This window comes from Seriola dumerili, unplaced genomic scaffold, assembly GCF_002260705.1.
Source record: "Seriola dumerili isolate Sdu_G_001 unplaced genomic scaffold, Sdu_1.0 BDQW01000161.1, whole genome shotgun sequence".
Lineage (NCBI taxonomy): Eukaryota > Metazoa > Chordata > Actinopteri > Carangiformes > Carangidae > Seriola > Seriola dumerili.
This window is the reverse complement of record NW_019174416.1, coordinates 6,313,972-6,339,501: the sequence shown is the minus strand read 5'-3', so window position 1 is coordinate 6,339,501 and position 25,530 is coordinate 6,313,972. Positions and strand designations below refer to the sequence as shown.

At 39.2% G+C, this 25,530-nt stretch overlaps 1 protein-coding gene across 1 annotated transcript in view; it reads left to right on the top strand.

Annotated features, from left to right (window-relative positions):
- LOC111226783 (X-linked interleukin-1 receptor accessory protein-like 2) overlaps positions 1-25,530 on the top strand; it is a 153,696-nt gene that overhangs the window by 24,826 nt on the left and 103,340 nt on the right. Inside the window, exons 4-5 of the mRNA XM_022752094.1 lie at positions 7,528-7,714; positions 7,826-7,979. Of these exons, the coding sequence (XP_022607815.1) occupies positions 7,528-7,714; positions 7,826-7,979 (341 nt within the window). The remainder of the gene's footprint in view (positions 1-7,527; positions 7,715-7,825; positions 7,980-25,530) is intronic.

Here is a 25,530-nt window from a genome sequence, read left to right as displayed (position 1 = left end):
CTCCAGCAGCCTGCCCTGATCATAGGAGGGTAATTGCAGGGAAGGTGAGCTTGATTTATTGACGGAGAGGATATGGTGGATTATAAATTGATTTGGAGATTAATTTATCGCTCATTTTGCATCTTAGATAATTGGAATTTGTGTTTTTTGGAGAGCACTCTGCGGCAAGTACAAACACACACACACACACACACACACACACACACAAATAGTACACAAATCTGAAATATTAGCGGTCAGCCAAAGTGCAATGTGCCTAGAGTTTTAGGAGTGGTGCTGCATTCCTTGAGGACACTTTGGAAATGATAGTGGACCATGTAACAGATGCACAGCAATCCCTTCAAATTAGGATCAGAGTGTAGCAATGAAAAAATCATTATAGCCTCAGTACATATGCTGTCTATGTGCCAGTGTGCCTCCAACAGCTTTCAACTTGAACATGAACTTCTGAGATGAGGGCTACAACAATGGAGGAAAACTAATCCAACCAGTAGACTGTTATAATTTATAGTAAACAAGTTTCTGTATAATTTTATAACCATAAACCATACTTTTCAGAATGTCATTCTGAATTCATTTCATAATTTTACAGAATGTCATGTCATTTTAATTTTTTTTCAGTTGCTTTCTCAGTTGATTAGTCACTTATGTTTCCAGTTGTACTGAAAGATGTATTTGCTCACACCTGGTACCTGTTTCAGCCTGGCAACACATTCCTCATGTGTCTTGCACATAGGGAGTCATGAACACACCCATATGCACATACTGGTAAGAGTGAAATCCCATGTTTTATTCATAAATGTCTTCAAATGCAAATACAGGTGACCAACTCTACCCTTTTTTCACGATGTTACAAAATAACAAGCCACATGCAACAGACAACACACACATACAAGCGCTGGGATGTGTGTGTACATCTGTGTGTGCACCAGACTTGAGTTTAATGTAGAAACTTGCTGATAACAAAGGGGTTATGAATGTCAGCCACTCACATTAGATGCAGAATGGCAGCCACAAATCTTTTGTTTCACCTTTTAAATCTCTTTTTTCACCTCATTCATTTGAGGATGCAGCATCACTGGACACATTTTACTGGCATTAAATTGCCAAGACCCCTCAAGAGCTTATTTGTAAAGCATGTTTGTTACAGAAGTCCTGCACAGAGCAGCAGAGGACACACGTTAAGAGAACTATCAGTGGAGTTGATTTCACAATATATGGCATTTGGGCATTAGAGTGTCTACACACATGTATATTTGTAATGCCTTCATTCATTTACTCTACAGTATACGTATGAAGTTTAAGGCCTAGTTCGACATTTTGAAGTTGAGTAACACATACCAATCTCCTGTCTGCATGCTAAAAATAAAGCTACAAACAGCTAGCCTGCAGTCCAAAGGCAACAAAATCTGCCTACCAGCATCTTAAAAACACACATTAACTCTCCTAAAATCACAATATGTTTTTTTACACTTCAAACGAATCAAACAAATGAAATATAACATATAACATTAGGTGTCATAAGTTATTTGGTGAGCTTTTTGAGGTGCTGGTTCCCATGGACAGAACAAGAATTGCAGTTTCTACCTGTTTTAAAATATCTATGCTAAGATAAGCTAGCCAGCCACTGGCTTTAGTATCAATGCTGAATCATACCCTCAGCAAAAAAGTATATGAGTGTATTCCCAAAAATGTTAAATTATTCCTGTAGTATAAGTTAGTTTATAAAGAGTGCCATTCTGCTCAATGTAAATGATACTAAAAAGAACTGGCCATGTCAACTCATGTGCAGTCAGAGCTTCACTCAGCCTTAAAAATCTGCCCCTCCTTTTTTTAATTGAGTGAACTGACCCTTTAATATTTCTGTCCTTACAGGCTGACACTGACACTTTATTCATGTGGATGCAATAATCCTATTATCACAGCTTATTTCTCAATTACATATTTAATTTCCCGCAGATAGTAACAACTCCAGGTACAGTAAATAGCGTTTTTGAAAACAGATTAGACTCCATCATCAATGATCCTGACAAACTAGAGTGTTGTTAATGCTGCTTTTCTAGACTGCAAAGTGTGCGCATCTCATGAGAATAAAATAACCTGAGGCAATGAAATGCAAACACATCTCTAATCAGACCAAGATGAACTATACATATCCTGCACAATCTAATATGTAGCACCATATTAGCTCTATTTTTCAGTATTTTCAAGATTTTTGCTCATTGCCCTGTCTTGCAGCCAATTCCTTGTCTGTTTAATAAAGTCCTTTTTGTCAAGGGAACCAGGGTGATGCTACTTGTAGGTAGGGCTACAAAAGTACATCTTCCCTGCAGCACTCTATTTACATTTGCTGAAAACATAAAATGTTGATAATGTTTTGACATTTTGGGAAATATGCTTTTTTTTTTTTTTCTTGTCGAGAGTTAGCCAAGAAGCTTGATACCACGAACATATCTGTATGATAAATACAACTAGAAGACTATACCCAGCAACCGGTTAGCTTAGCATAAAAAGGCATGTCTTGTAGAATTCTCTGCTCCTGTTACATAACACACCATAAAACTTCAATTGTAGATTTACACTTTGTATTTTCTTTATGAATTAAATGAAATGAAGTTAATTGGTGAACTTTGTTCTACTAGGTGGATTTTGTTATCTTTGCACACAGCAAAGCTTAGCTAATCTAACCAGCTGGCTGTAGCTTTATATTAAGCATTCAGACATTAAAGTGGTATTGATCCTCTCATCTAAGCTTTGGAAAAAAAGCAAGTATTTTCCAAAATGTCAAAACTATTCCTTTAAAGGAGTTCCAGTATTTGTAAGTTTTGCCATCGCTACATAGCCAATGTTAGCATTAACAGCCATTTACTTAAAAGTCTAGAAGAAACTTTACATTTCAGCATCAACCTTCATTTACTCACTAAGAACTGTCTCCAATGGTGGAGAAAAAACCATCTTGTTTTGCTTCAATTTCTATCGCTTCTTTTCTTCTAATGAAGTTAGCATGCTAACCAGCTAGCCATGGCCTGGTCAGACTGTCTTGTCACTTTCTGATACTGAGACACTGTACCGTCCAATCTGCCCTGAAGAAGTACCGCAGCTCAGAGAGCATATTATAAACTCTGAAAAATGGCTGAAGCTCTTACCAAGACTGTCAAGTAAACAGCTGCTGACGCAAACGTTGGCTATGTAGCAGTAGCAAAACTTACAAATAGCACCTTTAAATATTTTGGATATACACAGTAATAGCATTACAATGTGCAATTAAGTAGAAACCTTGCACTGTCCAGGACAATCATAACTGCTCTGTCTGAACAAATTATGCTATCTTATCAAACATCTATGAAGGTAAAATCAAGGAGCAATACTGAAAGTACATCTCTTGGCAAGGAAACTGATGCATTTATTTCAAACAGTTTTGATTCTAAAGTTCTTCTTGGAAGAAACCAATTAAATGAAAGTTCATATACTTCATATACTGAAAATACACAGGGACTCCTGTGGTGTTCAACATATCCAGGAGATGTTTGGAATGAAATCATGTAGTTTTATTTTTGATGTACGCTCTGTCTTTCATTCTGCTCCACCTGCTTCTTCTTTAATTAATGATTTCCTAGAAGTTCTCAAACAAAGGGCATGAACATAACAGTGTGGGAGGTATATAATTAACTTAAGGTTAGCTGGAATCTGTTGGATATTCATTTTCAGTCACTGTATATTTCTTACCAACACTCAACATTCTCAAATATTTTCAGTGCTGGGTATTTCTTGTTTGCCTTGCAGGTAATTGGCAATGGAGAAAAAAATTATATCTAATTTCCAACATCAAGGGAACTTCATTATTTTAGGTGCAAAGATTTTTTGTGATTAAAGCACAGCTCCACAACACAATGTACAACTTAAGCGGGTAGACCATTTAATACTCGGGTGTCTTTTACTTCAGGGGCATTTTAGTAACTGAAGCATTTAAATGTATTTCACACAGCACTAGATATGAATGCACACCCACACGCAGTCATGATTTGCATTCGTAAGAGGTGCACAGCATGTGCTAAATGCTTCTGACACAGCGTTTGCATTGTAGTCTAATTGAATCGTCATGTTTATGGTGAGATGTGCATAATACATTTCTTCTTAACATAGATGCTGTTTTTACCATTTAACATTTGGCATCTGGTTTCTGGGTTGGACAGGCAGAGGGGGAGAGACCATGGCAGAGGCTGATACGACAATGAAAAAGAGAATAAAATGTGGAAGGACACAGCAGAGAGGGAGACAAGATGAAGCTGCTTCAGTTTAGTTCATCTCAGTTCAGCGTGTGTTACTGGCATAAATGTATAGAACAATATCATCAAAGCAAAAAGATAAGAGAACGTTTTAACATAAAATCCTTCACCGCTTTTGAAATTGATTTTGTATCAGAGCCATTGCGAGGGAGGACCCAGATTTCTTTAAATTCAAATTTTTCATCACCAGTATTGACAGTGCATGTGGAAGTTCAACACGTGCACTGCAATCCATATGTGTCATATTTAATTGCCCATCAGTACACAGTATAATCTACATACTTACAAGCAGAGGTGGGTAGGTGGGAAGAGTCAGGTCCTGAGTCACTAAATTAGTATTTATGGTCTGGGTTCAGCTTAATGCAACAGCTTAACATCATAACATAAAACCTGAACTAACTGATATTTTGGGAACTTTAGAACAGCAGAAATAAGTTGTGAACACAGCACTGACATAGTGTCAATGTAATACAAGTAATGCAATATAAGCTGTTATGGCTAGCATGTTAGCAAGCAGCTAACACACGCATCTAGCAAACACGAAGCAACATTAGCATTTATTTGGGGTTGTGTCTCTGGGTACGTTAATTAATAAATTTTTCGAAGTCTAATATTATCTCTCTTTTTGGGTCTATTTTTGGTCTCCAGCAACCCCTAAGTAAAATATCTGGCTCTTAAGCTGCTACGTGCTACACAATGTTCACATGCTAACTGCTAACTTATCTTTATCTTTCTGCAAACATGTCATTTTTTATCTTTGTCAATATATATGTATAAATATATATATGTATATATATATATATACATATATATATATATGAAAGTAACAACAACGTTATAGCCACTTCAACAGCCCATAGTATAGTAAGTTACGTTAATGTTAGCTTGCCTTTTTATAATATCCTAGCTTGCTTGTTTGTCCATATTTCACTTTATTGTTTAGTTTTTATTTGCTGATGTAATATTTCACTTAGTTTTCCAAAGCTTACTTTTATTATATTCATGTTGAGTTATTGTAATTGAAAAAAGAACATCAAAAAATACTTTTTGTCAAGGTCTTTGTTGACGAAAAGGCTGGGTGATGTGCATGTGAGATAAAGTGAGAGAGAGAGAGAGCCACAGCAGCATACAGGGAAGGTAACTGAATCACTGGAGGAGAAAACAAGATGGTGCAGGTTGCAGATGGGTTGATGAAGAGGAGAGAAACTGAGGGATGGATGGATAAAAGGCTTTCCAGGCCTCTAGTTCAATGCTCAGTGCTCTTGGTTAGGTCAATGACTAAAAAAAAAATCCCTGTGTCCCCTAGAAGACACACACACACACACACACACACGCACAAGCACACAAATACACACATACACACATACACAGCATTGATGGGATAAGTGGTTTAGATCCACTTAGATGAGAGGTTGTGGTTAGGGGACAATGGTTGAGTCCTGTGTGTTTGTTTGTGCGCGCTTGGGTGAGAGAGAAAGAAAGAGAGATCAATGTGGTCTTTTGTGTCTGGAGGTGAACTTGGGAGAACACGCACAACAAGACCTACACAAGCAATTACAATCACCTTGAGGAGACACCGCATCACACACTTCATAACAAACTTTAAACTTCATTCTTTTTGGTTCATCAGATAATTCGGCCCAAGCACCTACTGTCACTCATGAAACGTCATAACAGCAGGATGTAGTGTCATATCTCGCTTGCAGCCTCCCACATAGCACCAATACAACTCACCTTTTTCTCATTTTTCTCTTTAACATAAAGCCCGCAGATCCATCTAATAAGTTATTTTTTCAGCTCTGCCCTCATGCACCTGATCCAAGTAAGAGCTGCACCTTAATTATATCAGGTGTGCAGGTGGGCTGTATAATTAGGCTGAGAAACATATGTAACTCATGTATCTGTACATGTATCTAGAGTAATGTAACATAATAAAATTAATTTTAATGTATTTCTTTAATTAACATTAATTATGTTTTCAGCCACCGCTGTACACCAAGCGTTGACATTTTCTATGTATAGAAAAACATCTGTCTGCTACGACTGGAAAAGAGGTTAATGATGGAAGTAAAAGCCAAACCAGAACAGATGCACTGTGACCCCAAAATGAATAACTCGGCTCTGTGTGTTCTTCATATCAGAACCCCGTTCACATTACGCAGTCAGTTAATCCGTAGTTACCAAAACATATGAATTGATGTAGCTTTAAATGTATTTGTCAGGAAAACATGTATGGAAAGTCATTAATCTTGCTGCTTGTTACTCTCCAATAGTTTTCCGAAGTGTGTGACCGTCGTGTGTTTGTTTCATATTGTACAAAAGAGTACATTGAATTATGTTTATTTGCAAACTCTTTCAAAATTTCTTTAGTGTACAATCTGTGTATACTATGCAATTAGGACACCATATATTATAATATTTGTTATATTAGTCAGGATTAGTGGTAAATTCATCATTTTATTTATTTATTTATTTATTTAATTTACTTTTTTATGTTAAATTGACAAAAATTCACTTTAAAGAAACATTTTTTTGCTTTGACAGTTTGAGCCTTTTTCAAAGCGCATCTGAAAAAATAATATAATCACTGATGCATGTCATTGCCATAACACCTATAGTTTCTTCATTTGGGATGAGGATCGACATGGACAAGATACAGAATAGTTAACAACCCATGAAAGGAATACACCATTCCCTCGATGGTATGCCTTCACAGGGTTTAATTTCTTATAGAATTTGATTTGTCTGTGTGTGTTAGAGGTTGTACAACCCATAATTTCCTCTGGATGCCGAATCCTTCATTGTTGTCAATGAAACACTGAGATGTCGGAGGGCCTATAATTTCACCAAAATACCCACAACAGCAGCCAATACTGGTCTACCCAATACTTTGACCATGAAAACAGCTCTTACACCGCTTTACACAGAGTTCCAGTGTTGGACAATTGGAGGAATCACTCATCTCAACATTGTCATTCACTCTTGGACACATAAACAAATCTCCTCAAAACAAATCCACTCAGATTCGACTGGGGTTGCTGGACTTCTAATAGAAATACAGACTTCACTCACATGTTATCTTTGTGATGTTGAGTAGTTCAGATTCACAGATTGGATTCAGCAATTGAGCACTTCTTTTCTGAGGAACTCTGCATATTTGCAAGGTTTTAAAAATCAGCCACCGTCAATAGAGGAACGTGGTGAAAACATTTTCCCAATGTTGTGTTTGTGATCTGTTCAGGAACTCAACATACTGCATGAAAGTCTCCATGTCGATGACGGTGGAGGAGAGTGACGAGGGGAAATGCTTCAGCAGCAAAATCCGCCATCTGGAGAAAGCTGAGATCACCCACAGCAAAATGATCACCTGTCCTGATATAGAAGACTATATGGCTCCGTACATACAGCCACAGATGACCTGGTATAAGGTATGACACACACATACATATACACTCACACATATACACACACCTATTAGCTACTGTATGTCCTCTGTAGACTGTTGTAGCTGAATCAATTCTGTGTGCGTCTGCTGTCAGGAGTGTGAGCGGGTTGAGTGGAGAAGTTCCATCACTGTGAACACCACACACATCTGGATACCTGAGGTGGAGGAGGGTGACGGGGGAAATTACACCTGTGAGTTACAGTATGGATCGAGACTGGTGCGGCGGACAACACAACTCAAAGTGACAGGTAGGACACCGTGCATTAACGGATGAATGGTCCTATGAGGAAAATCAACATCACAACGTAACTTGTAGAGGTGTTTGGGTTCATCTCAGTCAGCAGCTGCCCTGTGGTCTGTGTGAATGTGGTAATTTTTCAGTATTAAGACAAATATTCCCCTGAAATATAACCTTTTTTTTTTAACTAACATTGTCCACAACAGGCTGTGGAACACCCTGACATTCACAAATTGCTATCTTATGATTACTGCATCAACAATCAGATGCAACACATCATTTTAATAAAATCTGAAACACCTGATGTTGTGAACCTGTAATTTTCTGCCAGAGAACATAACATAGGAATGACTCTGGCCAGCTGCAAAAGATCAGCAGCACACCGCAGGCGCTGGTGTTACGCAGTTACTGCTCAGTCCATATATAGTATCTGCAGGCGCTCACAATGTACATGTGAGAATTGAGTGATGAACTGAAGTGAAACTGATTTAATGGAGCAGAAGCTTGTGGATTTTCCCTTTTAGTGGTTTTGGTGATTCGAAGGCTTAAAGACGTCGAGCTGTCTGTTTAAACTGGACTAAATCTGGTTGAAAAATGTCAAGTGTTCATATAATATTTATTTAAGAGACATTCAATGACCGTATTTCCAACATGTAGCCTAACTGTTTCTACCCTGGACATAGTAAATTGGTTTGAAATTGAAATCCACTTTACATATGTATTAGTGTGTGTGATGGAACATGGAATGGCAACTTCTGCCCTCAACCCAGATTTGTATGTTTACTGGCACTGCAAAAACTACATGGTGGATAGATGGATTGACAGATAAATGAATGCATGAAGACACAAATTAATGAATGAATGAATTAATAGGATAGGGCAGGACTGGTCAGGAGGACAGGTGAGGCTGTGAGCAAGTAGCAGAGTATTTTTCTGATCTTCAAATAATTCTAGGCTTGATGGATTATATGTATATATTAGATGTACCCTCTCACAATGGGTTTGTGTGAACTGGCTGCAGTAACACAGTGGAAACAGTGGGCTTAAACCATGGCATAAATATGTTCTCTGCTTGCTTTTAATGTACAGTGGATCTCTGAGTAACTCCATCCATCATTATGACAGATGCCCAGACTCAGCGATACATCATTCATCATTACTACAGCACTTTTAAAGTTTCCTTGAATGCACAAATACAAAGTTATCCTAAAACAATTGAATGCATTTACATTCCTGGCACCGTTTTGTGTGTTTGTATTTGGTCTATTTGTCTTATTCCCACATTAAACATAGATTGTTTCAGGCTCCAATGACTTTTGACTTGACGTTGACTTGGCAGGAACATCTGCACTTTGCTGTTATGAGTTTAAGCTGACTTCCATTTGCACTTTTGTATTTCATGTGTGTGCGTGTGCGTGTGTGTGTGGGTGTGGGTGTGGGGGGAGGAGCTGCATTCCCTTTGATTGTGTGTTAATTCCTGCTTGTGTTCTTATTGTTGTGCCATGTGCAATATGCCTGTTGGTGCAATGACAACACACTGTGCTTATTTTCTATGACACACACACACGTACCCTGCCTTTGCTTCTCTTTACACTGTTTGGCACTTGCATTCACATCCACACATGAAAACACACAAACTGACTCATCTTCCAGTCCATAATATGATGTGCCATGAGCAAGCAGCATGGATTGAGAGTGGATACAGCTTCAACAGTTTCCTTTCAGAGTTCTTGCATTCACGGCTCCATATTGCTTCCACTTTGAATCCCAGAGCCAAAGTCAGGATCACATGTACAAGTACCTTTTCTTCAGTAGAGTTGATATGAGCAGCCATAGCTTCATTTGTCAAGGAATTATTCAGTCCCACATTTTCTGGATTCAACTGTGCTCATGTGGAGGGAGATAAGAGCAGAGAGAGGAAATCACAGCCTTTCTTACACAGTACATTTTCTCACTATGCATTTATTGTCTATGTACTGTAAGGGAAATTGTTTCCTGTGTTGTGTTGTCTCACTGGAACATCTCTCGGGTTGGGCATAAAGCATTCCTTAAAGGTCCCATATTTTACACTTTTCCAGTGTAGTTTCACATTTCCTCTCTCAGGCTTCTCTTTGGAGCTCTAGTAACAACAATTTGGTGAGCCAATCAGAAGAGAGAAGGCTCTAAGCCTCTCTTCTGATTGGCTGACAGTTATCTGAGTGATCCAATAAAGCAGATTTCAGGTAAAACACTCCTACAAACCAAATCCTACAAGGTTGGATGGTGGGTCCAGGTGGGCGGGGCTTGCGGCATGGCTGAGAGCGGTGACTGCTTTGTTGTGACATCACAAAGTCACAGGAATTCCTGATTCCTCATTTTAAGGCTCAGTTTCTGAATATAGGCTGTGTGCATTTCTCTGTGGACTGAGGCTTTGATACTTTCATAGTATTAATATAGAACCTAGACCTGCTTTATAATCAAAAAAGACATGGGAATCTACTTTTATACAATATGGGACCTTTGATGCTGTGATCAAATAGGATTATTTTTATTGTGTTGTAATAAGGAGAGAAATAGCTCAAAGGATAGAGGGAGTATTAGAATGTACAAAAAAATGTAAAAAATTGTTGGTAAAATATAGTACAGCATAAATTTTTACCTTTGATAAAATGTATCTTTCTGTTTTTTACATTGACCTTTCCTAACATAATACTGTTCACACTGTGGCAATAAAAGCAGGTAAATGAGATGTAAAGGGAAACTGAGGTTCGACACTGTTGTTGTCCTCTTTCTCAGAGGATTTGAATTTTTATTTGTGCCGTGCTGTTTTAATCCCTGCGATATATGTAAATCTGTTCGCAGAGATGTATCACGTTGTCGGTCTGAATTTTCGTGGTAGATTGTGAGGTTTGCTAATTGTGGTTTCTCTCAAGGCAAACAGTGCCATTATAATGAGACCATACTGAAATACTCTGCATCAGTTTGATTCCTCCTACTATAAACTCTGACTTTAGATGCTACATACACAAAATGCTGTGAGATCAATTTATTTCATCCTGTTTTGGAAACCAGAATATCAGTTTGAATCTTATTATCTTATTACTCTCTCTCCTCTTTCAGCCTGTCTCTCTTCCTCTCTGTATTCACCCACATTCAGATCTATGACTCTTCCTGTCAACCTCCTTTTTCTCCATTTCTACACACAGAAAGCTTAAGGCCAGTTCTCAGGCCATTCCAGATCTAATCCGCATGACCCACAGAGAGATTTGTGTGACTGTTTACATGCATGAATACATGCATGAGTGTGTGTGTGTGTGGATCTTGACTGCCGACTAGCTGCAAAAGATTTACTGTGTCATGGTACTTCAGCATTTTAGCAGCAACATTTGCTGTTGTAAAGGATCCATCTCTCTCACATGGTGGAATCGGGGATTTCTTCAACTTCAGCTTGGTATCTCCAGCAGCACGCCTCTAACGATGAATAAACAGTGAAAACCAGCCCCCAAGATATCTGTCGGTGCGTGCCAGGCCTTGGCTAAACATCTCTGTCCTTGATCCTGTAGTTAGGTCTGTGTCTCTTGGCAGAAGGCTTTATGGCTGTGCTTTCAACATTAAATGGAGATTAAAGTAAAGACACAGACAGAGCTTGCAGATCAGCTGTTGGCTATGATGTTGATTCCAGCAAAATACACTTATCTGAAAAGAAGTACTGGAAATAGACCCGAAGTTAACTGAGATCGAGGAAAAACCTGCAGTAAGGAGGGTATCTCCTAAATGTGAGACTCTGGATGTTCTTCATCCAAAGCTTCTTACTGTTACTGTTACTTTTTAAACATTCACAGCTTTTAATTAACTGCTGCACCTGAGGGAAGCGAACACTTTGTAAGGCTGGGTAATCTTTTGTCTTTACAATGCTGTTCAATCCGAAGCCTTGGGACATCCTTGGGTCTACACTCTAGATTGGTTGTGTACCATTTGGGGTTGTGTGTGTTCTGTGGCCATGAGTCCAGTTACAATGGGGAATAAAGTTGAAATAAAATGGAACAGAATATGGTAGAAAAGGGATGTCCAAAGAAGGATTGAGTCATATGAGTGGCAGACCAGGCCTCCCAGTAAAGATAAGTGATATGATATTGATTTAGCCAAACCTGGTAAACACACTCTTGTGGACAGGTCATGGGAAGTTCACCAAAAAGCATCAGCATAACTCAGCCAATTAACATATTTTTTCTGTTTTTAATAAAAACCAATCTTTATTTGTATAGTGAAGAAAAAGGTGTGGGAATGGAAACAGACAAAGCAAATGATGCAAAGCAAAAAAGTGTCTGCAAGCCTGTGGAAATGTGGGAAATTTGACAAACTTATATCCTGGATGATTTTACTTTGGCATATGACCTACTGAATCGTACAGATCGCATCATTATGATTAAGAAGATATTCAGGCAAGCAGACAAACATCCAAAAGAAGCATCAAAGTTTCTAGTTGGGACTTTCACAATAAAAATCAGAGCGAAAACAGATCACGCAGATCGTGATTCAGATAGTGGATTCCAAATCTACCCAAAAAGACTGTCACAGGATCTTTTGGCCAGATCGCCCACCCCTATATGGAATGTTTGAGGAAATGCTGCAGCTCTGACTAGTTGGCTGGCATTAAACCACTGTAGAAGAAGACGGTGCAACAAGACAATGGAGTCAAAAAAGCAGTAGTCAAACCTCAAACTATCATTATTATTATTATTATTATTATTATAAATTGTAAACATGATGAAAATATGGCATTTCTGATTCTTATATGTATCAATTGAAGGAAAGTAACTGTCTCCTTATCGCTACACAGATGCGATGTTCTCGTCTGCAGCTGTTTGATTTATTCACTAAGTCTGTTTCCGTTCCACTCCCATTTTGCTTTTGTCATTACGCAAACATTTCCACCTCAGCTAAGCGTAAGAACTTTTTGTGATATAATGATATATTCCCACTGTTTTTTTTGTTTGTTTTTTTTAATCTCAAATTGAAAACTTGCATTAACACACATGAAAACAGGTGGAAGGAAACCCAGCTACTGCCTGGGAAGCATCAATATCTGTACAAAACTTTCATTTCAGCGGTCACAAGACACAACTGTGTGTGAGCGGTGTAATGGCTAGTGTTTTTATAAACTAATCACAGCAGAATATTACAGGAGGAGAGGCTTGCAGTGCTAGTTTTTTGAGACTCTACCCACCTCATTCAGCCAGTCTTAAATGAACTTTTAGCAACTGCCTGCTGCTGTTTGGTCTTTGAGTGGTTCTTCCTCTCTGTGTGTTTGTGTGTGTTCATCAACACACAGTTGTTAGCAATGCTGTATGATCTGTCAAGTGATCACAGAGAACAGTTATATAGTATTACTGCTGTAGCCTGGGGGGGGGGGGACACACACACAAATACTTTGGCAAACATAAACAGATGAAGTGCACACATGATCCACTGGTTAGAACGCATCTGATTGGGTCTGAGCAGTGGTAACTCAGGGTCAGTGAAGGGAGAGAGAAATGAGAGGAGGAACAGAGAAAGATAAAGAGAGAGGAAGAGTATTAGAAAATAGTAAATCAGAAAAATGGATAAGGAAAAATGAGACAGTTCAGTAAAAGAAGAAAAAGAGGAATAGAGGAAGGGAATGAGAACCAGGCTTTTAAAATCTTACTTCTATTATAAATAAATTAAATTATTATGACCAAAGTACCACACTTAAATCATGGTTAGCTGACCTTTGACCTTGGATCATGTTGTATGCATAATTCAGGTTATACAGGATGAACAAGGAGAGGCACTAAAATAATGAAAAAGATACAAACTGAGAAAATATCAGAACAAATCAACAAATCAGACGAAAACCGAGGAAGCAGCAAAAATTATAGTTTGAAATGTTGTTTTTATGTCTCAAGTTTGACAGTTGAGCTACAGGGAGAAATAAACTATGAAATATGAATAACATAGATGTAAATGGATGGATAGATAGATTGAGAAGAAGAAAAAGGGAGATGTAGAGTTATCATATTATTACTAATACATGCTTCTTTACTGTGCCACTGTAGATACATATTATAATATATTTATATAATATAAATAATACTTAAAGAAATTATGGAAAAGATGAAGTGAAAATAATAAATCAAAGTGCAAACAATGTTAAAATTGACACAAGTGAAAATAAAAATAAAACTCTTCCATTCAGCCGGGAGTGTTTTCTACATCTCCAACCTGATTTTCATCATTATCCAAGGAATAAATGTTGTTCAGTGAAATGATCAAATGATAGTTTTTATCAAAGGGAGTTTGTGCAGACAGAGGGAGAGTGAGAAGCAGACAGACTGAACTCTCTAATCTTGTTTTTATATCCGTCATGTCCCACAGTGAAGAGCTCCACCAGCCCTGAGCTGCCTTCAGGAGCAATCTGCTGCCTCCTGCACCACAGCTCCGTCTGTGTGTGTGTGTGGGTGCTTGTGCTGTCGTGTGTGTGTGTGTGTGTGTGTGTGTGTGTGTGTGTGTGTTGCCCATAAGCCGGTACCTACAAACAAGAGTAGGTGTATTATGATGTATCTGACACTGTGTGCGCTCATGTCTTTATGTGTGTATAACACAGTGAGGAAATCAAAGTGTGTGGACAGCTGAGAGTGTCCTGACAACAACGAACCCATAGGTCGTCTGTGCAGCAAGTTATTGTGACCCATAGTTACATTTTGTTGCTATTACAAAGTCCACTTCAGGAAGCGTTCGGGGTGGATTGATTGGTCAAGAAAACAGGAGAGCACAGGAGAGCGGTGTTCAATTCCCATTTGAGAGTAGGAGTATATGTTGTTTCTTTTATCCATGACTGTTCCAGAAAGTGAACCACATTGTTATTATTGTAACCATGGCAACACAGACCATCTCATGTGAAGGAAGTACTTATTTTAACCCGAAAACCACAATCTTTCCCAAAATCTAACCAAGTAGCTGTGTGCCTTAACCTAAACCAAGCTATGACATTTTATTATTGTAACCATGGCAACCAAGGTCCAGTACACCTGTCACCATATGGACACCATTTCAGCAGATTCCTATGGGTCGTATCAGAGGGTTGAAAAAAACAACCTATGTGGTTGTTCAGGTTGGAGGACTGGTTGGGGTCGCTGGTTGCACGTTAGGAAGTGGACGAGAAAAGCGAACAAGGAGAACACCGAAGGTTTACGTGTTCCCAATATGTCATCTAAATATGAGATTGAAGTAATTTACTGAAGTCTAACAACAAATTTGACTTTTGAAAATTACAATGTAAGTGAAATCTAATCACAGATCATGTTCAAATTCTGTTCAATATTACTGTCAGTGAATTACCTGTCAGAGCAAAAATATTTTTTAGTTGTCAAAAAAACACAGAACAAACAAGATTTTGTTGGCTGTACTGGTTTTCCTTTCTGTCTGTTTTTTTGCTGACGTCACTGAAGTGGAAGAGAAGCCAAAGGAGAGGCTAAGAATCTCATATAAGACACGTTTGGCTGGGAAATCACAACAGTACAGCCGTCAGCTGCTACATCATCCACTGTTGATTCAGAATAAATATATTGGCCTCAGAGAGACTTTATGTTTTTATTGGCAGCAGGAAATGAGAGACTGACATGCCCCTCCATAGCACAGTTTCCTGTAATCTATTTCTATGAGACCAGCAGCCTGTTGCAGCCTCTACACACACACAAGTCCGCCTACACCTTCACCCATGCTGCCTGATTAGCCCTCTCGTATGCACTGTGTTGGATGGGTGCACACTACACTTGACTGACAGCCCCCTGACACTGTTACTTTGTTGCACCTGTTTAGGCGGGACATCTTAGGTTATTATCATTTTCATTAGAGCATAGTGTTTTGTGACATCATACAATTCCGACAAATCACAGCTCCACCCCTTCCACATGACTAACATGCTAATTACCTAATGAATTTGCACAGGGCAGGTGAGGGTGGGAAGGACCTTTGACTTGGTTTGAAAGTTTAATTGTAAAACTTTTAAAAAACTTTAAAAAAAAAATTTTTTAACTTTCTGCATTTACACTAATTTTATACACAAAGTAAAAATGCAGGTGGATGGAAGAATACTGATATAAGCATGACTGACAGTGGTTATAAAGATGCATTGATTTATTGGAATAACTAAAACACCAAACCTTTTGTGCATCTACTGTTTACATGCCACAAACAGCAGATATCCCAGCGTTACTAGCTAAATGCTAGCTTTTGTAGCAGACTTTCAGCTCACTCAGACAGGTCTTTGCTTAATTCATGCCACCTACAGCGAATTAGCATCTGTTCAACTCCATGTAGTATGTCTGTTCATTGACCTTGTATGCCTTCGCTATAAATCGTGAACACACCTTCACATTGTGCTCTGTAACTTACCTGACAGTTCTGTGCTGTCTGAGCTATGCTAAATTTCTGAGCTAATCCAGTTAGAATTCATTTTCCTGATTTGCTGTAGATGACATCATCATCTAATCTTGTGCTTCTGCATATTTCTCTCTCTCTCTCTCTCTCTCTTTCTCTCTTTCTCTCTCTCTCCTTCTCTTGTCCTCAGTCTCTTTCCACCCGTAGCCATTTTTCAAAAAAGTCTCATCCATATTTCAGAGGAATTTCAAAGTAAAATGTGTGTTAGCAAAGTACACAGCATTCAGGCTAAATTTAACACTGCTGAGGATTTCTGTGTATTTGTGTGTTGCTGTCTCTGTGTGAGATACAGACAGGGAGAGAGAGACAGGCACACAAACGGACGGAGAGACAGACAGACAGAGACAAAGAAAGAGAGGCGATTTGCTGTGGTGCAAAATGTTTGTAACCTCATTGGAATAATGTTAAGCCTAATGCAACATTACTTCCCCTGCATGACAGCAGCTTCCCCCTCCCATACACACACAAACACACACACACACACACTCTCTCTCTCTCTCTCCCTCTCTCTCTCTCTCTCTCTAGGACACAGGACGCATTAAAAGATTCTTTGTCTTTCTCTTCCAAGCCACTCTGTCTACATCTGTTACTGTCTCTCGCTGTTATTTCCCTTTTTCCTCCCTCTGTCTCTTGTCTTCGCTCCCTCTTTCTTTCTTTCACTCTCCGTCTTCCTCTCACTCTTTGGTTTTCCCTCCATCCATTTCTTTCCTTTCTTTTCTTTTTTCCTTTCTCCTGAACTTTTACTCTTCCTTCCTCCTGTTCCATCTATCCCTCTCTCTTTCTCAATTTGACACACTGTATTGCGCGTGTGTGTGTGCGCGCACGTGTGTGTGTCTGTCTATGTGTGTGTTTTTGTGCATGTGTTCAGGGCCCCTGGCCTAGTTAGAGACTCACCTCCTAATTCATTGTGAAATTGGCTCTGTTCTCCAAAGACAGAGGGACTCGATGAGGTTACTACACACACACACACACACACACTCTCTCTATCTCTCTCTTGCTCTCTCTCTGTCTCTCTCTCTCCCTATTAACATGACTTTGCAACTTAAATAGAAAGCGAGGCAGAGAGATGCCAGGAGTCAGTGGGGAAAGAGACAAATAACATGGAGGACAGAATATTCTGCTGTTGTTTCATGGTGTTTGAGAGGGAGAATTAATTTATCTAAAAATTGGAGCTCAGGGATTATTCACTGTAACATTTAAAAGATGCATGATGCCAGTTTTAGAATTCATCGCCTGTGTTTGCATCCCCAAACCAATTCATGGCAGTTGGGCTCTGGGCACAGTTGTATTTCTAAAAAGGTCATGGCAACGAGGTACCGGGAGCTTTCTTCACCCGGCAGTGATGCACATGACCGAATGTTGGAAGGTTAGGGCAGTTCAAATGCCTTTGCTCAAACTCAACTTCTTAATGTAAAATGAGGTTTCTTGAAGAAAAACTCAACAGGCCTGACGGGCTTGTCAAAGTAAAGTAAGTAAATAGCTACACAGCTAACATTAGCATTAACAGCTGTTTACTCACCAGTCTAGAAGAAACGTTGCAAGTTCAGGATCAAACTTCATTCTTTTACTCACCAAGAGCTGTGTCAAGAGGTGGAAAACAATGTCATTGTTGACTCTTGTCTCTATCACATCTTTTCTTCTACTGAAGTTAGCATGCTAACCAGCTAGCTCCAGCCCATCTCCTCACTTTCTGATTGCGACTCACTGTAGCCTCCAATCTGTCCTGAAGACATAACTCTATGCAGACTTTGTGGCTCCATCACAGCATGGCACTATTTCCTCCTTTGCCAATGAAATGCAAACATTTATTGTAGGGCCTTTGCTGAAATGACTAATGCTCTTGTCTTTCTTCTGCTGACAGTCTTGGATGGTCCCTGTGCAGTGGCGATCCTAGACTCTGGGGGGGGGCCCAGACTAAGAAGCCTATTGAAGAAGCAGTAGCACATTGCCATATTCATGTGTTGATTAATGGCAATGTTTTTTTGACAAATGTCCTCCAAGTAACCTCAGTAACAAGCCCATAATGATGCAATTATGCTTCCAATGGCAAAGCCACTGCAATCCTTTGGTGGATAAAGGCATTTTGCTATTAAGATGGTAAACAACATTAATACAAACAGCAATGAGGCATTTGTCAGCACTGTTTTTAGAATTACCTTTTATTGGATAGTACAGAGAGAAGATGCTATAATAAAAAACAGCACAGATAATGAACCGACTTTCAACACACAATGGCCTTGAGCTGATAAATCATGGCAATGAAATTCAAGTTGTATTCTCCCTTATCACACAACCCAATGTTTTAGTTTTAATTCAGTTTTATCCATTATCCATAAACAGAGGTAAAGTAATACAATACAGAGTAGTGCACCTTAACTTTGTTTCCTCAATGTAATGATTTTGTATATCATCACTTCCACTATATTGAACCATAATGGCACAAAGTAACCCTGCATGAGCAACCACTGACTTCAAAGTCACCAAACCAAACGTAAGTTATAGTTAAGAGATTAATTTTTAATCAGGCTTGTCTTTTGGTGAAGTGACCTTATTAAGTAGAAAATGCTGTGTTGCTTTTTGTAAGTTCCACGCCACCTGTTTGTCCTCTGGAGCTCTGGATATAGGGACATATGTAAGGCATGTAAGGCATTAATTATGCAGAACAGCCCAAATTGTTCGACTGATGAACCTAATTGTTATACACACTGAATTTTTGATTAGATGATGCCGCTCGATGAAAAGTCGAGGAATTAGGTTTCTGAAGAGCGGTTTTGAAGCTCAGAGTGGGCTGCTCCACTCTAACTTGGCAGTGTCTGACTCCGCCTCACTCCCGGCTAATCCGAAAATGGGCAAGGAGGTGAGGCATTCGTGGAGCTGAGACTTTGTTGCATGCCAGTTTGTGAAAAGTATACGCTCATCTACCTGTCACTCAAAGCAGCACACCCTTAATTATGCATAACTTTAACGCCTTAATAAAATTCAAACAAGTAAGTTGTATCAAAATTCAGTTGTCATGAAGGAGGAAATTAGCTATAGAGACCAAAGCTGTTTTTTGTACCAGGCTGTTAACATGTTTATTTCTGCTGTAAAGTTGGGCATGTTAACATGAGAGTCTATTGGGATCGACTCACTTTTGCAGCCAGACTCAAGTGGCCATTAGAGGAACTGCAGATTTTGGCACTTCAGTGTTGGCTTCATTTTTCAGCCCTGGAGGTTGCCACGTGGTTCCAACCCATGAGTACTCAGTACCACCTCTATGGTAGTTCCTGATACCTTAATTGTCTCCACATTTTGGAGTCAAACAGAGGGAGAATACAGTGTGTCCTTTCATGTGAAGATTGGAGGTTGAGGTCATTTCTCTGGTCTGGTCTGGTTTCTCTGGTATTATCCATCAGCACCTGACTCTGACCTTTGGACTATGTGAAGGGAGGGGAAATGTAAATCGGCCCAGTTTATCTCCAGTAAAATCACTGCCAATACTTCAACCTTATGAATGAAATGTTGAAATATCATTTCTTAAGAATAAAGGGAAAGAAATGAATGAAATGTTCAAGGTGGCACTGACTGTGAGTATAAGGTATATGAGATAACACATTTTATTCCAATGCTATAGCATCAAATACACTATAAGTATTTTAAACAACCTATTCATTTATTAAAGATTATCAGAGTGGGAACTGTTCAGGAGCACATAAAGACATTACATGTATCTTGGAGACACCAGGAACCAGTCAGAGACAGAGAGAGAAGCAGGTTGGTCTTTCTGGGTAATCTTTGGTGTGTTTAACTTTGAACAGGGACAAACACAGCACTGCAGGAGTATGATGTGATATGTCACTTCCTCTCTGTGGTGGTTGGACTGAAATGTAAGTCACCTTGGTTCAGGACGATAATGTCGGTCAGTTTGGTTTCAGCTGTAGAAGGACTGATGCTTCATGAAATAGTTTCATGACAGCAAATACAGACAGGACCCAAGGGACATAGCAGCAATTTTACATTATAGTTGTATCTGTACTCTTTTAGTGTATGTACAAACTTGTATCATACTCTCTCGCTCTTCGTGTGTGTGTGTGTGTGTGTGTGTGTGTGTGTGTGTGTGTGTGTGTGTATTTGGTTGAGGTGACTTGATACCCTTTGTTTTCTTCCACTTGAAACATGATTCAACATGATTCAGCCACTGGTCTGGAAAATAAGGGAGTCAAGAGGTTCATTACGTACATGCACACACACTCTCTCTCTCTCTCTCTCTCTCTCTGTCTCTCTCACACTCTCTCTCTCTCTCTCTCTCTCACTCTCTCTCTCTCTCACACCCACACACACACACACACACGTTTAATTTGTCCATTGATGTTGAAGAAGGGCACAAACACATGTTTTTCACCTACACACCAACACAGACACAGACACAGACACGCACACACTTGCTCAAAAGACCATCAGCAGTGTTAACTTTCTCTCCTTGTTTCTCTCACACAGTCGCAGACACACAGAAAACCCAGTGGTCAAGTTAATTGCATTAGACAACCTTAAGATGCAGACCCCTCTGTCTCTCACACATCGATACCTCTGACAGAGAGGCAGGCAAAGAAAAACAAGAAAAAGAGCAAAACAAGAAGAAAACACAGATGAAAAACAAGTTGAGCAGGAAAAAAAAAGGGAAGTGATTATGTAAATTGGTTTATGCCAGGTTAGCCACACTGAGACATTAATAACAAACTTTGTTTACTGTTGGAGAGTTTGACAAACTTTATCCATGGCATTATTATCTGTGGTCTGCAGAGAACAGGATATTTCATCATCTGTTTCCTCCATTTCACAGACAAAAACCAATATGCAGAGAATAAAATTAGTTTACCAAGCTGAGCTCTTTCACACCATCTACCATCCTTAAAAAAGAGTTTGATAAATGATCTAAAAATACGTTTAGAGAAGTGTTCTAATGGTTTGGATCCATTTACACTTCTTGTGTAATGTCAACTTTAAATGAAGTGTGTTTTGGCATTGTTCCACAGTATATCAGAATATTAGATCAAGTGTTTGTCCCACAGAGTATCATCATCCCTTTAATTCAATGAGTGTCCCCAGCACTTAGTTTCACTAACAAGTATAGCCATTCACACTGCAGCCTGCTCTGCACACACTTAATAAAAAAGCATAACTCAAACATTAACCACAATACAGTGAATAGGTCAACAGGCTGCTCGTGCTGCTTTCAGCAATGTTCTGCTCTCTTACAAAGCGCGATGAGAAGACTGATGTTGCTCCGGTGCCTGTGTGTTAACTGCAGAGCTCAAATGAAGATGCGTTTAGCCTGGAAGACTGAAAGCAAAGGTTAACGAGTAGCCTGTCTTGTCCAGAGTGAGAAAAAAAAAGCCTGTGAACACATCTTAATGTCACTTATTAACAAAGTTGTACCGGCTGCAACAGCATGTGGCTGGTATTGTTTTCACCTCACTCATGTAATAATAACTGCTGAGCACTCATGGGTCAGAATTGTCAACATGTTGACAGGCGTCGCTGCTGGTGCGTTCCCATCACAAGATGGTCACTAGTTTAATCTGTTATGCATCTAAAGTAAGTTATGTGCTGGAACTATTTTTTGATGCGCAATAATCAGGTGCAGATTCAAACGGTGCTAACTGACAATATCTGACAACTGGTATTACACCCCGAGAAGCTGCACAGAAGTACTAGACTAAAAACAATCAAGAGGCCCAATAACCGATATTTAGAGCTAATAATTGGAGTGATATTTGCAGTAAAAATAAAGATTTTAAAATCGAAATCTTCTGAAAAATTGATGTGAATCATTTCACAGTCATCAGATGTCAACCCCCGACTTGCAGACTGACATAATGTTTTGGACCAATGTGTTCGACAGCGCTCTCCACCACCATTATTAAATGAGGGGATATTTTTGGAAGAATGATGTTCATCCTCCAGTAGAGTTCGGAGACTTAGAGAAGAGGAACTTAGGAACATTGAAGCTGTTGTGGCGGCTCATAGTGGCCCAACACCTTACTAAGACTCGTTGTCATCTGTTTGTATATATTTCAGTAAATACTAGAAAACAGAACATTTCAATATAATCCTTTGAAAAATGAAGTGCAGGGAGCTCATAGCAGCATTTCTTATATATGGGACTGAAATTTTGAATAGATAAAAATAATTAACTAACCAGGAAGGTTTTTTCCTGTAAAAAGTATGAAGTACAAAAAGATAAATCAGTAAAACTTGATTTTAATTTGAATTCTTCTCCCCAAGTCCCAGGCCCAAAAGTTATATTTTACTGCAACGTTACTGTATTAGGGGACTTGAGCGGAAGAGATAAGTGACTGATTTAAAAGTCATTGCTTTCACCCCCAATGAATGAAATCCTTTATCATTTCTGCCCTTTATGAAACTTAAAAACTGCTTCCCAATGTCTGTTTCTTCTGTTAGTATGCTGCACTGAAATTAACAAATTCAGGCATTTTTTTCAGTGGAGTAACATTAGCACACAAATAACATTAAACTGGGTATTGTCATCAGAGAAGTGGATCATAATCATTGTGATGCCTCTGGTCTCAGCGATGCATCTCTCGTATCATCTGTGCAGTGTTAACTGGTTGTTTACCCATGACATATGACCAGTCCCATAATGCTGCAGGCAGGACAGTGAGCCAGACTACAAGCAGTAGCCTCTCAGAGAGAAGCCGCTGCATCGGAGCCAAGGCATTTATTTCGATGGAAATCAGATGAGGTAAAATAATTATCACAATCAACAGAAAAATTATAAAAATCTGATCTGATTATCGTCCATTCTGACAATCAGTCGACACTTTAGAGATGTAGGTGTGTTGTTTGATTTTTGGACAGAGCAGGCTAATGTCTTCCTTATGCCTCAGTTTTTATGCTAAACTAGACAAACCTCCTCCTGTGGCTTCCATATTTCCCAAAATGTTGAGCTATTCCTTTAAAATCTGATCAAACCTCAGGATAATGAGCATCAGCAGGAGAAGAAAAACCTTGTGTGTTCAGATGGCTTCATGTTCACATTCTGCCCTGAATCTGAAACCTCTTCCATGGAACCAGCCTCAAAGTGAGTTAATTGTTCAGCAGTCTTTCTGACCGCTGGCTCTGCATCAGGACTGTGCTGTGCGACAGATCCGTTACTGACACAGGAGAAAAGGCTGTGCGTTCTGATCCGGCTGTTGTCCACTGAGCTCAGAGTGAGAGAGCAGCAGCACGGAGGTCTTCTGTAGTTCTGATACTTTTGACATTTCACAGCAGAAGCAGGTGTTAACATTAATTGCTGCTGCATGTCGTTCAGGTTCCAGTTCACTATCATGGCTTAGCGGGGCACCAACATGAAACAGAGCTAATGTTAATGTAAGTTCCACCTGTGCTTTTTTTTTCCTGATATGAAAAGCCAAAATGTCTACTGTGAAATAAGTCACCCCACCCTCTGCCTCTTCTCAGGGCCTGTTGGGGCAGAAAATGGGAACACTATATCCCTATCCATAAAATAATATGGGTACTCATTAGGAGGTGATGGTATGCCGTAATAATTAACAGGACACGGCTGGATGAAACCCAAAAGTACAAGCCCACTGTACCAAACTCAAATCAAACACTCTTTCTTATTACCACAGTATTCTATCCACAGTCACTAAGTATCATCATAAACCAAATATCCTGATGTCAAACCCATAACAGTGATTCAAAGTCCTTTTTTTCAGAAATCCATTATCCACAAGCCAGAGAGAATCTTTGATATGAAGAAGTAGTGGAGGAGATTAAACTGCTTTTTTCCCTAAGATTTTCAGTGAAGACGTATTACTGCTGAGCTACAGCAGGTTTTACTCGGTTTTACTCAGGTTTCATGCCTCTCATTGGTTTTTAAATGGCCATCACACGCTTTTCACTCTTCTGTTTTGTTTTATCCACTGCTTCTCTCCTCTTCCCTCCTCTTTTCCCCTAACATCTCTCCTCTTTTCTGTCCCTCCTTTCATATTTTCCCCTTTTTCTTGTCCATCTCTTTTGTGTGTCACAGCTACCCTGTCTTCTTTTTTTCTTCCTCCTTGCCTTTTAGATCCTTCTTTCCCTTTATTATGATAATTCTTCCTTTTTTCTTATTTTGAAATTTGCACTTAAGTGTGGACATTTTTTTTGGGGGGGGGGGTGGCACATCAGAAATATCACAAAAGGTTTTTACGCTTGGCTGATGTGGAGAAGTTGTGTGTGGATAAAAGCAAAATGTGACAAAGTGCAATGGAAACAGACTTGGTGAATAAATCATGACACACATGAAGCATGTGACGTAAACGTCCACTGAAGCTTCTGCTCCACTGAAGAGAAAAAATTGTAGCAGAAGTAAACATCAGATCTGTGTGGGCCGATGAGAAGACGGTAACATCCCTCAGTTAGTACATGAAACAAACAGTGATGCCATTTCTCCATCGTGTTTTCTACATATTTTCCACCTCTTTTGATTGCATCATCTCATTGTGTCTTTTTCTGCAACGGCTTTAATGCCACCCACCCTCTGTTTATCTCAATGTGCCAACTCCTAATATTACTGGATGAAAACATACATTAATTCTCTGGAATTTACTTCATATTTTTTGTAAATTCAGTTAAAATTTTTGTTAAACTTGGACAGAAACTTGACTTTGATCTAACTCTGAGTCAGAGAATACAAGCTTGTATGGAAATGATACACACTAATGCTCAGAGACACTTGCTGTGTCTCAATTCACATACTTCCATACTCGTACTTGCTATTTTGAGTGCATACATTCACATTGACAAGTATGGCAACATGCTGGAACCCACTGGATGCGTGGCGTGTGTGTGTGGTGGCTGCGGAATGTCTTGGTTTTCATTTTGGTTTTCATGGCTGCATCGCATGATCAATTTTTCATGTGTGACATATAGTCCCCAGCAAAAATAGACAGAGAAAAGACCTGTTGATGTCATATTGACATCATACCAGCAACACTTCACAAGACTGACTCCTTTCACGATAGCTGTCTATGTCTAAGCTGAATCTGAATGTGGTACATGAAAAAATATAAATATATTTTTTAACCATTTTAGCAGCGGCATGTGGAGGCAGTGACATTTTAGTGACATTTTCT